The sequence below is a fragment of the Pleurodeles waltl genome, chromosome 11, assembly GCF_031143425.1.
Source record: "Pleurodeles waltl isolate 20211129_DDA chromosome 11, aPleWal1.hap1.20221129, whole genome shotgun sequence".
Classification (NCBI taxonomy): Eukaryota; Metazoa; Chordata; class Amphibia; order Caudata; family Salamandridae; genus Pleurodeles; species Pleurodeles waltl.
In genome coordinates, this window is record NC_090450.1 from 16,071,885 (window position 1) to 16,086,942 (window position 15,058).

At 50.0% G+C, this 15,058-nt stretch overlaps 2 protein-coding genes across 6 annotated transcripts in view; one reads left to right on the plus strand and one right to left on the minus strand.

Annotated features, from left to right (window-relative positions):
• TNK2 (tyrosine kinase non receptor 2) overlaps positions 1 to 15,058 on the plus strand; it is a 372,582-nt gene that overhangs the window by 52,645 nt on the left and 304,879 nt on the right. The gene's annotated exons all lie outside the window — the stretch shown is intronic.
• LOC138265047 (adhesive plaque matrix protein) lies at positions 178 to 3,096 on the minus strand. The gene has a single exon (XM_069212595.1). It carries the CDS (start codon positions 3,094 to 3,096, stop codon positions 178 to 180), a length of 2,919 nt encoding a protein of 972 aa, XP_069068696.1.

Consider the following 15,058-nt stretch of genomic DNA (forward strand, 5'->3'; position numbering starts at 1 on the left):
AGCTTGGTTCGCTGGCAGATAGGCACATACAGCTTGGTTCCACCCGGCGCACACAGCTTGGTTCGCGGGCGGATAGGTGCTCACGGCTTGGTTCCCGGGTGGATAGGCGCACACAGCTTGGTTCCCGGGTGGATAGGCGCACACAGCTTGGTTCCCGGGTGGATAGGTGCACACAGCTTAGTTCCACCCGGTGCACACAGCTTGGTTCGCGGGCGGATAGGCACATACAGCTTGGTTCCCGGGTGGATAGGCGCACACAGCTTGGTTCCCGGGCGGATAGGCACATACAGCTTGGTTCCCGGGTGGATAGGCGCACACAGCTTGGTTCCCGGGTGGATAGGCGCACACAGCTTGGTTCCACCCGGCGCACACAGCTTGGTTCGCGGGCGGATAGGCACATACAGCTTGGTTCCCGGGTGGATAGGCGCACACAGCTTGGTTCCCGTGCGGATAGGCACATACAGCTTGGTTCCCGGGTGGGTAGGTGCACACAGCTTGGTTCCCGGGTGGGTAGGTGCACACAGCTTGGTTCCCGGGTGGATAGGCGCACACAGCTGGGTTTCTGGGTGGATAGGTGCACACAGCTGGGTTTCTGGGTGGATAGGTGCACACAGCTTGTTTCCTGGGTGGATAGGTGCACACAGCTTGGTTCCCGGGTGGATAGGCGCACACAGCTTGGTTCCCGGGCAGATAGGCACATACAGCTTGGTTCCCGGGTGGATAGGCACATACAGCTTGGTTCCCGGGTGGATAGGCGCACAAAGCTTGGTTCCCGGGTGGATAGGCGCTCACAGCTTGGTTCCCGGGTGGATAGGCGCACACAGCTTGGTTCCTGGGTGGATAGGCGCACACAGATTGGTTCCCGGGTGGATAGGCGCACACAGATTGGTTCCACCCGGCGCACACAGCTTGGTTCCCGGGCGGATAGGCACATACAGCTTGGTTCCCGGGTGGATAGGCGCACACAGCTTGGTTCCCGGGTGGATAGGCGCACACAGCTTGGTTCCCGGGTGGATAGGCGCACACAGCTTGGTTCATGGGTGGATAGACGCACACAGCTTGGTTCCCGGGTGGGTAGGCGCACACAGCTTGGTTCCCGGGTGGATAGGCGCACACAGCTTGGTTCCCGGGTGGATAGGCGCACACAGCTTGGTTCCCGGGTGGGTAGGCGCACACAGCTTGGTTCCCGGGTGGGTAGGCGCACACAGCTTGGTTCCCGGGTGGGTAGGCGCACACAGCTTGGTTCCCGGGTGGATAGGCGCACACAGCTTGGTTCATGGGTGGATAGGCGCACACAGCTGGGTTTCTGGGTGGATAGGTGCACACAGCTTGTTTCCTGGGTGGATAGGTGCACACAGCTTGGTTCCCAGGTGGATAGGCGCACACAGCTTGGTTCCACCCGGCGCACACAGCTTGGTTCCCGGGCGGATAGCCACATACAGCTTGGTTCCCGGGCGGATAGGCGCACAAAGCTTGGTTCCCGGGTGGATAGGTGCTCACAGCTTGGTTCATGGGTGGATAGGCGCACACAGCTTGGTTCCCAGGTGGATAGGCGCACACAGATTGGTTCCACCCAGCACACACAGCTTGGTTCCCGGGCGGATAGGCACATACAGCTTGGTTCCCGGGTGGATAGGCGCACACAGCTTGGTTCCCGGGTGGATAGGCGCACACAGCTTGGTTCCACCCGGCGCACACAGCTTGGTTCGCGGGCGGATAGGCGCACACAGCTTGGTTCCCGGGTGGATAGGCGCACACAGCTTGGTTCCCGGGCGGATAGGCACATACAGCTTGGTTCCCGGGTGGATAGGCGCACACAGCTTGGTTCCCGGGTGGGTAGGCGCACACAGCTTGGTTCCCGTGTGGATAGGCGCACACAGCTTGGTTCATGGGTGTATAGGCGCACACAGCTGGGTTTCTGGGTGGATAGGTGCACACAGCTTGTTTCCTGGGTGGATAGGTGCACACAGCTTGGTTCCCGGGTGGATAGGCGCACACAGCTTGGTTCCACCCGGCGCACACTGCTTGGTTCCCGGGCGGATAGGCACATACAGCTTGGTTCCCGGGTGGATAGGCGCACAAGGCTTGGTTCCCGGGTGGATAGGCGCTCACAGCTTGGTTCATGGGTGGATAGGCGCTCACAGCTTGGTTCATGGGTGGATAGGCGCACACAGCTTGGTTCCCGGGTGGATAGGCGCACACAGATTGGTTCCCGGGTGGATAGGCGCACACAGATTGGTTCCACCCGGCGCACACAGCTTGGTTCCTGGGCGGATAGGCACATACAGCTTGGTTCCCGGGCGGATAGGCGCACACAGCTTGTTTCCTGGGTGGATAGGTGCACACAGCTTGGTTCCCGGGTGGATAGGCGCACACAGCTTGGTTCCCGGGTGGATAGGCGCACACAGCTTGGTTCCCGGGTGGATAGGCGCACACAGCTTGGTTCCCGGGTGGGTAGGCGCACACAGCTTGGTTCCCGGGTGGGTAGGCGCACACAGCTTGGTTCCCGGGTGGATAGGCGCACACAGCTTGGTTCCCGGGTGGGTAGGCGCACACAGCTTGGTTCCCGGGTGGGTAGGCGCACACAGCTTGGTTCCCGGGAGGATAGGCGCACACAGCTTGGTTCATGGGTGGATAGGCGCACACAGCTGGGTTTCTGGGCGGATAGGTGCACACAGCTTGTTTCCTGGGTGGATAGGTGCACACAGCTTGGTTCCCGGGTGGATAGGAGCACACAGCTTGGTTCCACCCGGCGCACACAGCTTGGTTCCCGGGTGGATAGGCGCACAAAGCTTGGTTCCCGGGTGGATAGGCGCACAAAGCTTGGTTCCCGGGTGGATAGGTGCTCACAGCTTGGTTCATGGGTGGATAGGCGCACACAGCTTGGTTCCCGGGTGGATAGGCGCACACAGATTGGTTCCACCCAGCGCACACAGCTTGGTTCCCGGGCGGATAGGCACATACAGCTTGGTTCCCGGGTGGATAGGCGCACACAGCTTGTTTCCTGGGTGGATAGGCGCACACAGCTTGGTTCCCGGGTGGATAGGCGCACACAGCTTGGTTCCCGGGTGGATAGGCGCACACAGCTTGGTTCATGGGTGGATAGGCGAACACAGCTGGGTTCCCGGGTGGATAGGCGCACACAGCTTGTTTCCTGGGTGGATAGGCGCACAGCACCCTGGGTGGTCAACAGATGCACACAGCAACAGAGGCCCACAGAGGTGTGAGGTTTCTGCACTTCACTGCATCACCCCACAGGAAGTGCAATCAGGGAAGACGGAAGTCTGCACCTCACCTAAGGAGCCCCTTTCACCTTGTGCAAGGGAAGCTGCTCCCCCACCCCTCACCGACACCATTCACCAGAGAGCAGAGCTTCAGGAGGTTCATTCAGCAGCCCCTGCTAACAAAGTCCTCATTGAATTTCTAAAAGGAGCCCTGTCCTCATTCTTCTGTTCCATTCACATGTGGACACCACAGATGTATCTCCATTCTTAGAGACCCCAGTACAGTTACTCCATGGCGACTGAAGGGTTGGAGGAGTGACCTCCTCAGTGAGCTACAACAGCCCTCAAATAAAAGATACTAAACTAAGGTCCTATTACACTTTCACACTCATAGGATAAAAGTCCATAATAATTCATCCCAAACCCTTTTGGGTTTATAGTTTTTAAAGTTAAAGCTGAAGAACCTGAGAGGTAAACAGGCTGCAGAAATAAATGTTGAGCCCACATATGATCGCGGTGCCAGCCTCCTATATTCTCCTCACTTCAGAACAGGGCATCGTCAGCAGGACGTTGGATCTCTGCTTAGTGCCACCTTGGACTCTGCCAAAGCATTATTTTGGGGCAGGTTGTGTATCCCAGTGCTTGCCTCCGACATGTGGGAATGCCGCAGTTCATGTCATCCTAAAAGGTCCTCCAGTGAATGATGTCACGCTAGGTTTCAAACCCAAGGTGACCTCATCTAACAAAGATACGTTTTGGAAACTTGTTGTTGGTGAATGTTAGAGAGGCAGGACTGGGCACAGAGAACTGTTCTTTTCTCTTCACTGGATGGGCCCTTTAAAGGTCAGTAGCTAAGACATCTCTCGAACGCATTCCACAGCTTTTCTTGCTACTTCTCCTTGAGAGTGACACTCAGATTTCTACTTCAGGCCTTTAATTGTCTTATAGAGTTGGCTCCGGTGTTACCAGGAAACAGGGTCAAGACTGATTTGCATATGACTGGTCCAAACTGGGGTGACGTGGTGAGCAAAATAACGATGGATTAAACCCAGATCTGTGACTGGGGGTGAGTGTTTGAAAAGTTTCAGCACTCCGTCCATCATTTTATTTTGTTTTGTGATGTTCCTTTGTGTGCCCTAAGTGGCAGGGGTATGCCCAGACGTGGGTCCCTTGCTCGCTGCGCCACTGGATTCAAGCTAGCCTGGCTGATGAAGGGTGATACCCTGAAACCGGACCTAGGATGCTTGAATCCTGTCTAGGGAGGACCTGGCATGGCAGTCCGGGCTGGACTGCTCCCAATGGGAGCAGGGTCAAGACTGATTTGCATATAGCTGGGTCTGAACTGGGGTGACATGGCGAGCAAAATAACGAAGGATTAAACCCAGATCTGTGACTGGGGGTGAGTGTTTGAAAAGTTTCAACACTCCGTCCATCATTTTATTTTGTTTTGTGATGTTGCTCACCAGCAAACACTCCAGCTTTCTAAATCCATCAGACCTTGGGATCCAAAGGCATTTTCTCCTGAAAGATCTTGAAGTCCTAAGTTTGATAGAGAGGCAGAACAGTTCTGCACTCTCTTAGGCCGTGGAGATCTGCTCCCAGTAGGATCTACATGTATCCTCAATTTCCTCTTCTATCGTTAACGTGTAAAGTTCTCTATTTTTCCCTATAAGGTGCCTTTCAGCGTTGGTAGAGCAATTTATTCGATGCTTGACTTGCAAAAATGTTAATAAAAAATAAAAAAAAGCCCAGAGTTTTTGTTAGGAACCAACTGCTGTTGCTCCCAAACACCAAGACTGCCCATCTTTGATTCATCCTCACACCTCTTTCTTCCTCCGCTCTACACCTCTGGTCTTTTATCTTTCTCTTGCAGCCTTTTTATCACTGTTTTCTCCTTCTGTCTCTCTCCTGTCTTTCTTGTTCCCTTTGCATCTGCCTTTTGTGTCTTTTTATTGCTCTCTGCCAAAGTCTGATGTTGAAAGTAGGACCCAGTCCCCTACAACCACTGGCACAGCGTATGCATTGAATTTATGTTGTAATTTATTTCGCTATCCCCATTCAACTTTCCCTTTTGTTACGCTCATTCTTGGCTTCAAGGGGCATTTTGCTTTGCAGCTTGCGCCCTTGAATAAAATCATTTTCTTTATTCTGTTGTGTAAGATCTTGCATCTGTCTGACTTTTAGTTGTATGTTATGGTCAGAACCTTCTCTGTTGATGTGGATGGGGGACATCACCACCACCACCTCTGAATATGCAGTGTGCGCTTGTCAGTGTATGCGGTGTACGCGTAGTGTATTCGGTGAACGCGTCATGCATGCAGTGTACCCGTTAGGGTCTTCACATTCTTCGTGGTGTTCCCACGGATGTTTTGTGAACTTAGGTTTGACGTGTGTCTTCCCTTCCTACCTGCCATTGGGAGTCTTGCCCTGTGTTCCCAAAGAGAGTGGTAAAGAGACGTTCCGTCCCCGTAGACCCCAGTCTGACCATCTACACCCACCAGTTGGCACTTATCATGCCCTGTGGCACGGATGGTATGGTTCCATGTAGTGCCAAAACCTACATTGGTAGATATGATGCTGTCAGAAGCTCTTTCAGAGGTTCACGGGGTAAGCTTTGAGGTTGAGGCTTTTTACTCCTGACGTCCTAGGGCCCGACGTACTGTGGGTCCTGAGTAACTGGGCCAAGAACTCACTCTTTCACCACTTGACTCTCTGGTGAAGTAGTCCAGGGCTCCTCAAGGGTGAAGGTAGATGTGAGGCATGCACATGCGCAGACTCAGAGTACAAACAGTAATTGCTGTAAGTTGTTTGTCCAGTCAAATCCTCGCTTTTATGAAAAAAGTACTATTTTGATATAACCACACAAATCTTAGAAGCAGCTCACAAAATAATACCTACAGTCTGAAAAGTCAGCAAACTTGTATATTCCTGGACAGAATCCAAGATTCCCTCCATCCCTTTTGTGGTGAGGCTGGTTATTCCTGTTTGATGCTGGAGGTGACTTTCAGATGTGGCAACAATAGCTCCCATGTGACAAAGTGTAAGTTTGTCTGTAAGAGTAAACTTCAGCATCCCTAAGTGCTAGGTTTGTGCAAATCCCCAACAGGTCTGCCAGCCTCAAGCAGTGTTACCCGACCCAGTGGTAGTCTGGGACGTGGGGGAGACCAGGCCTGTCTGCATGCCCACGTCTCTTGATGCTGAAGATCCCTTACCTCTCCTGGTCTTTCCAAGACGAAACCTTGGGCCTCCTCAGTCTCTGGACATCCTGAGCCAGTTTCGGACACTCATCTCCGCTGATCCAAGGAATCAGTAAGTGTTCCTCACAGCATCCTGGGCAATGGCACTACCTCACAGTGGATCCCTCCGTGCTCACATGGGTCGTCGATTTCCTCTGTTCAACCACAACAGCCCTTTCTTCACGGTGGTGCCCATCAAGCATATGGGAGTCACCAACCGGCTCTGCCAAGGGCAATGGGCCTTAGTTCACGGTGGCCACTTTGTAGAACACTGGTGTCTCTGACTTTGTCCATGCAGCATTCCTGACTGTACTGGGAGTCTCACACTTCGCTCACTGAGATTCACTTGGCAAGACCCCCGATGGACCCCGATGCCCTCCAGGCATTTCCTTTCTCTTCCCAGGGTCTCCTGGTCTGTGCCAGCAGGCAAAAGGCTGGTGCTGCAGTCTCAGGGTAAGTGGTCTTGGCTTTCTGGGAGATGGTCCTTCCCCCAGCCGGGAGACTAGCAGACCTCGGTGCCTAGTCCTCGTTCCAGCAGCTAGAAGAACTGGTGATCTTCTCCCCAAAGAGGCAGTTAAAGTATGAGACATGCTCTCACATTTATGGTACAAACCAGAAGCAAATGTGGTTTAGCATCTTATCCTTTGAAATTTGTGCTGTGTATGTCACCTTCTTTCAAACGCCCCCTCCTCTGCACTGCCCTTTGTCAAGAGGACAGTGAACCACAGCATAAGTGGCTCCACTTCTGATTGGCCCACAACTCTGGCCAAGGGAGTGCCTGGGGGTTAAACATGGCTGTCAGTCTCCACTGAAATATGCCTCACAAAGGTTCAAAGGCCTACGCCTTCCCCTTGTCAAGATTCCGGGTCTTCCAAGGCCATTATCTCCCTGACTGTAAGCCCAGTCCCACTGAACAGTAACTCTCTCTGGAATCAAAGAGGCCTTAGATGTGCCCAGAGGATGCTCTTTTCTCCTTTCTTAAGTAGGTGCTCCCACCATAGCTGTCATTAATGTCCGCAGTCCACATCTCCTGTCCGGGGGTACCAGTCCTTCCATCTCCTAACCTCTCCAGGGTCCTGTGTATCCAAAATGGAGCCAGCAGGTCTCCATGTTATGTACCCTTCACAGGCACACATGCATCCTAGCACAGACAGCAAGTATCAGGTGCTGTCCGGGACTATACACAAACCACGTACGTAGCCATGGAATTGTATATGGTTGGGCCTATGGACAGCATTCCTGTGATACAGTAAAAAAGCTTCTTCCCACTACTGATTCCTGTGAAAAACAAAACACTCATGGTGCCTCCACTGTGCTCTTTTCACTTAACTACTCGTAAGGGCAGCAGCCGTCTACCACGCTGGGGGTGCTGCTTGGTGTGCCCCCCCCCCCCATTCTAGCAAGGTCGCATCGCTATGAAGTAGGCTCAAGTTATGGTGCACACACATGATCCGTGTCCGCCCATGACCAAACATCCACACCAGAGATCCAGATATCCATGCAACTGGGGCACTCGGAGCAGGGATGCACGGCCATCAGCACGCATGGGACATATCTGTACCAACTGATGCATATTGTAGCCAGAGTGAAAATTACATCCTAAATAAAAAATGTTGGTACTAAGGGAACGTAAAAAAACTTCGAACATCTGCTTACGTGTTCACTGAGCCTCTGACGAAGCATTCTTCGGCTTTCGCTTTCCTCCCTGGCTCTGTAATGCTGCGTAGCGCACTGATTCCAGAATATGTGCACCCCCCTCCAGTCGGTGCACCTGGAAGTGAACTCATTCATCACCACCTACCAACCTCAGTGGATGAGATAACTCATCGGAACAGGATAGAAATGCACCTTTGTGGGCTTTAGTTCACATTCTCTTATTGAAAGAGCGAGCACTGATGTAAAGACACTTCTAGGAACTATCTTCACAAGTTACATCCTAAAATTGTGTCCACAATTAATAATAATATTTTTGCAGCTTCTAATTTTTCAATTTTTGAACCATAATTCAAATTCCTGTATGAATCATTGTCCAAAAGAAATAAATAGGCGGGGACTCCCCAGGAAATATGAGAGAGAATTGGGCCCTAGTGTTCCCTCAGCGAACAAGAAACCACCTATTGAAGATCCTCCACTCTCACTCACTCCCCAGAGCAGAGTCCTCAAATTACATCCCTAGAATTTCAGAGGTGCCTGCACTTTTGGAAGTCTGACCACCCCATACCTAACGTTTTGCCAGTTCATGGGTTCCACCTTATAAAGAGAAGCAGAGATGCCACATGCTGCCCTGAATCGTCTCGACTTACATTTTTCAATTCTTACGAGTACACAGAAGTGGAAGGGAAAAATGGACTAATGCTTTTTAGGCCTGGCTGACAGCACACTGTTGCCAATCTTATGTGAGCTAAAAAAAAAATCCACAGTTTCCAGAATACTACAGAGAGAGGGACTTGGGCTCCGCCCACACGTTGTTTCACCCTCAGTACAGGATTTGACTGGGCCAAAGTTGTATGCTTCCTCTGAAAAATAGTTCTTGTTTTGCAGTTTTTGGCTTGTGGCAAAGCTTATATTTGATACAGCAGGACTGAGTTGGTTACGAGGGCAAGCCCGTTATTATCTACAGGCCTGATCTGTTTATTGTGAAATGCTTCTGTAAAGCCAGTAGGAATGGCATATTTGTTGCAAAAAGAATATTATCAGCAACCCATTTGCATGTCGGCTGTTATTACTCTCCGTGAAGGCTTGGTGAGAAGGAGTTTGTTACATGGGATGTCACTGATTACTTTACCAGGCAAAGGGTTGGGTGTTGGTTACCCCCAGTGATGAACGTGTAGCTATGGAAGATTTTCTCAGTAACCATCTTCATTACTTCCTCTTAGAGGAGAGCGAATTTTGCTTAGCCAACTGTAATTTTGTACATATTGAAAAGCTTACACGCAAAACAATAGGCCTGAGTTGTTTATAGTGACGAGCTATAGGCCCTGGGAAAACCTAATGTCCAATGCCATAGGTGTGATCTGTTTATTATTGAAAATTTATGACAAAGACAGTAGGCCTAGCTTATTTATTGTGAAAAGCATTTGTTAAAGCCAGTAGGCATTTAGCAGGGAGATCCCATGACAGTGTTATGCAGGCTACAGACCGGTATTTTGTTATTCGAAATTTTGTAGATTATCATAGTAGGCAAGGGTTTTGGCTTTGTCCACCCACTCTGACAAACCCTCTGCGTTTTCACTCTGATGATTCTTGTTCGGCCCTACTGAAAGGGTTGTATATTGTTTTGCAAACTGTCTTTGTGTTCATATTTGTAAATGTATAACTTTATGCATGGTAGTTTCCTGTTTAAGTGCACTTAAATAGGCCTGTGTTTTTTTGTTTTTTGGGGGGGGAGGGGGGGATGGGGGCAAGCTAGTGGTAAAGGCTGGTGGTCTTATCTTTGGGAAAAGTTATGCCAGATTCCGTAGGTTTAATCTGTTTATAATTAAATGTTATGACAAACTCGGGAGGCCTGACTTAGTGTTAAAAGCTTGCGTTAAATGCAATAAGCTTTTAAGGATTTATTGTTATTGCATTGTGTTAAAGCCTGTAGGCAGGTATTTTGATACGTAGTAGGCCAGGGTTTTTGTGTTGGGAACCCACCCGAACAAACCGTGAGGATAGAAGATTTGCACTGTGATAACCGTTCTAGGCTCCTTAAGAGGGATTTTATATTGTTTTGATAACTGGAGTTTTGTACCCATTTGTAATTTTGTTACTGTATACCTGATGGGTTACCTTGTCGGAAAGTTTATGCCCAACACAGTAGGTTTGATTTGGTACAGTCCTAAGCCAATGATAAAGGGAGAAGGTCTGACTTATTTATTGTTATTTCTCTGTATTAAAGCCTATGGTAGGTATTACGTTATGTTAGATGGAATTTCAAAGATTACCGTAGGTAGGCAAGGGTTTTGGTGTTGATTTCCCCATTTCCCCCTCAGTCACCCTCATAAGTTGAACTGAGTAGATAAAGGATTTGCATTGAGAATCCTTGTTAAGCCTTTTTGGAGAGATAGTGTTCTGCTTTGGCAACTGTAATTTAAAGTACATTTGTAATTTTATGTCCGTATGCCCCATTGTTGTTGTGTGTTGAAGTTATGCTCAGTACAGTAGGCCTGAGTTGGTTATGGTGGCAAGTCAACAACAACAGCTGTAGGCCTGATTGATGCGCTTGGAAAAGTTATGCCACACACCATTGGTCTAAATTATTTATTAGGAAACCTTATCACAAAGGCATTAGACCTGCATTATTTATTGTGAAAATCACCTGTTAAAGCCAGTAGGTATCCGTGGATTGTTAGCACACTATATTACAGGCTTTACTGCAGTAAGATGTTGAGTTTTTGTAGCTGTGTTTCTTTATGTTGTCAGGTTCCTGGAGTTATGCTGCTGTATTTGTCATCTGGGTCCTGGAGTTATGGCACTGAATGGTGACAGGTTCCTAGAGGTATGTTGCTGTATGATGGTGGTTTCCTGCAGTTAAGACTCAGAATGACGTTGGGTTTTCTACAGTGTACTACTGTATGATGTCGGGTTCCTGGAGTTATGGCACTGTATGGTGTCAATTTCCTAGAGGTATGTTGCTGTATGACGTTGGATTCCTGCGGTTAAGTGTTGGAATGGTGTTGGGTTCTCTTCACTGTACCTCTGTATGATGTTGAGTTCCTGGAGTTATGGCACTGTATGGTGACAGGTTCCTGGAGCTTTGTTGCTGTATGATGTTGGATTCCTGCGGTTAAATCTTGGTATGATGTTGGGTTCTCTTCACTGTACTACTGTATGATACCGGGTTCCTTGAGTTATGGAACTGTATGGTGACAGGTTCCTAGAGCTTTGTTGCTGTATGATGTTAGATTCCTGCGGTTAAGTCTCGGTATGATGTTGGGTTCTCTTCTCTGTCCTGCTGTATGATTTCAAGTTCCTGGAGTTAGGGCACTATATGATGACAGGTTCCTGGAAGTATGTTGCGGTATGATGTTGGATTCCTGTGGTTAAGTCTGCTGTATGATGTCAGGTTCTGGGAGTTATGGCACTGCATGGTGACAGGTTCCTGGAGCTGTGTTGCTGCATGATGTTGGATTCCTACAGTTAAGTCTCGGTATGATGTTGGGTTCTCTTCACTGTACTGCTGTATTATGTCGGCTTCCTGGAGTTATGGCACTGTATGGTGCAGGTTCCTGGAGATATGTTGCGGTATTATGCTGGATTCCTGTCGTTAAGTCTCGGTAGGATGTTGGGTTCTCTTCACTGTACTGCTGTATGATGTCGGGTTCCGGGAGTTATGGCACTGCATGGTGACAGGTTCCTGGAGCTGTGTTGCTGCATGAAGTTGGATTCATGCTGTTATGTCTTGGTATGATGTTGGGTTCTCTTCTCTGTCCTGCTGTATGGTGTCGGGTTCCTGGAGTTGTGGCACTGTATGGTGACAGGTTCCTGGAGCTTTGTTGCTGTATAATGTTGGATCCTGTGGTTAAGTCTCGGTATGATGTTGGGTTCTCTTCACTGTACTGCTGTATGATGTCGGCTTCCTGGAGTTATAGCACTATGTGGTGCCAGGTTCCTGAAGGTATGATGCTGGATTCCTGTGGTTAAGTGTTGGTATGATGTTGGGTTCTCTTCACTGTACTGCTGTATGATGTCGGGTTCCTGGAGTTATGGCACTATATGATGACAGGTTCCTGGAGGTATGTTGCTGTATGATGCTGGATTCCTGTGGTTAAGTCTCGGTATGATGTTGGGTTCCCTTCTCTGTCCTGCTGTATGATGTCGGGTTCCTGGAGTTATGGCACTATATGATGACAGGTTCCTGGAGGTATGTTGCTGTATTAGGCTGGATTCCTGTGGTTAAGTCTCGGTATGATGTTGGGTTCTCTTCACTGTACTGCTGTATGATGTCGGGCTCCTGGAGTTATGGCACTTGTGGTGTCAGGTTCCTGGAGGTATGTTGCTGCATGATGTTGGATTCCTGTGGTTAAGTCTCGGTATGATGTTGGATTCTCTTCACTGTACTGCTGAAGGATGTTGGGTTCCGGGAGTTATGGCTCTGCATGGTGACAGGTTCCTGGAGCTGTGTTGCTGTATGATGTTGGATCCTGTGGTTAAGCCTCGGTAGGATGTTGGGTTGTCTTCACTGTACTGCTGTATGATGTCGGCTTCCTGGAGTTATAGCACTATGTGGTGTCAGGTTGCTGGAGGTATGTTGCTGTATGATGTTGGATTCCTGTGGTTAAGTCTGCTGTATGATGTCAGGTTCTGGGAGTTATGGCACTGCATGGTGATGGATTCCTATAGTTAAGTCTCGGTATGATGTTGGGTTCTCTTCACTGTACTGCTGTATTATGTCGGCTTCCTGGAGTTATGGCACTGTAAAATGTACAGTCTCTGGGATAAAATTGCTTTGAAAGCTCGAGTTGCCACAGATACCACATATTTCCAGATGTTAATCAGAGAAGAATCCGGAGTCCTGTCTCATGAATCATAAGACCTACATAATTTGAGTATTAGGAGCAGACAGTCTTTACGTAAGTAGTCAAGAGAATGGCAGAGCATCCTACTGAGCGGAAACAAGAAAGATGGTCAAAATCTAGGTTTAGGAGTCATGGGGACTGATTTAGAGTTTAGCGTACGTGGTTACTCTGCACAAACGTGATAGATATCCCGACCTCTGTATTACGATTCCATTTTATCCTGTGGGAATTGCAATATGGCCGATGGAATATCCCTCACGTTTGTGATGGAGTAATCCGTCGCCAAATGCTAAATCAGGCCTATAGTGCTTAGACAAACCATATTATTATATGTATGTATGGGAACAGTGTGAACTTAGCTCCAGTGCAACAAAGTGCAGTGTACCGAGGATGGAAGTTCAGAGGGGGGGCAGTCAACCCACATTCATCTAACTCCAGAGAGCGGGACTCGGCACCTGCATATCACAAGGGCCACGCATCCCTGGCTGCACCATCCTCGGATAGATATCAGATGATCTCAGCCCACCTACCCCTCACAGGGCCACACACCCCTTGCTGCACCAAGTTGATGGTAGATATCAGATGATCTCAGCCCACCCACACAACATGCACCATGCTCGTGTAGATATCAGATGATCTCAGCCCACCTACCCCTCACAGAGCCACACTGCCCTGGCTGCACCAAGCTGATGGTAGATATCAGATGATCCCAGCCCACCCACACAGCATGCACCATGCTCGGGTAGATACCAGGTGATCTCAGCCGACCTACCCCTCAAGGGCCATACTGCAGGTAGATATCAGATGATCTGAGTTAACCTACCTCTCACAAGGCCACACAGCCCTGGCTGCACCATACTATGGGTAGATATCTGATGATCTGAGCCCTCCTACCCCTCACAGGGCCACTCAGCCCTGGCTGTACCATGCTGATGGTAGATATCAGATGATCTGAGACCACCCACCCCCATACAGACCCGGCTACACCATGCTGATGGTAGATATCAGATTATCTGAGCCCACCCACCCCCACACAGCCCTGGCTGCACCATGCTGATGGTAGATATCAGATGATCTGAGCCCACTCACCCCCATACAGCCCTGGCTGTACCATGCTGATGGTAGATATCAGATGATCCCAGCCCACCCACACAGCATGCACCATGCTCGGGTAGATACCAGGTGATCTCAGCCGACCTACCCCTCAAGGGCCATACTGCAGGTAGATATCAGATGATCTGAGTTAACCTACCTCTCACAAGGCCACACAGCCCTGGCTGCACCATACTATGGGTAGATATCTGATGATCTGAGCCCTCCTACCCCTCACAGGGCCACTCAGCCCTGGCTGCACCAGGCTGATGGTAGATATCAGATGATCTGAGCCCACCCACCCCCACACAGACCTGGCTGCACCATGCTGATGGTAGATATCAGATGATCTGAGCCCACCCACCCCCACACAGACCTGGCTGCACCATGCTGATGGTAGATATCAGATGATCTGAGCCCACCCACCCCCACACAGCCCTGGCTGCACCATGCTGATGGTAGATATCAGATGATCTGAGCCCACCCACCCCCACACAGCCCTGGCTGCACCATGCTGATGGTAGATATCAGATGATCTGAGCCCACCCACCCCCACACAGCCCTGGCTGCACCATGCTGATGGTAGATATCAGATGATCTGAGCCCACCCACCCCCACACAGCCCTGGCTGCACCATGCTGATGGTAGATATCAGATGATCTGAGCCCACCCACCCCCACACAGCCCTGGCTGCACCATGCTGATGGTAGATATCAGATGATCTGAGCCCACCCACCCCCACACAGCCCTGGCAGGACCATGCTCGGTTAGATATCAGATGATCTCAACCCACCCACCCCTCACAGGGCCACACAGCCCTGGCTGCACCATGATGATGGCAGAGATCATCAGGTATCTCAGCCCACTTACCCCACATTGGGACAGTCAGCCATGGTTGCACCAGGTTACTGGTATCAGTTGAGGCTACTACCCATACGAGAGGAACTACCCACACTGGGCCTGCTGACGTAGATGTGAGCTAAGCTCGGACCACCTACCACTCACT

What these genes read in the sequence shown, in the direction of transcription:
- LOC138265047 (XM_069212595.1), bottom strand. Translation starts at nt 3,096, where the DNA reads ATGAACCAAGCTGTGTGCGCCTATCCACCCGGGAACCAAGCTGTGTGC.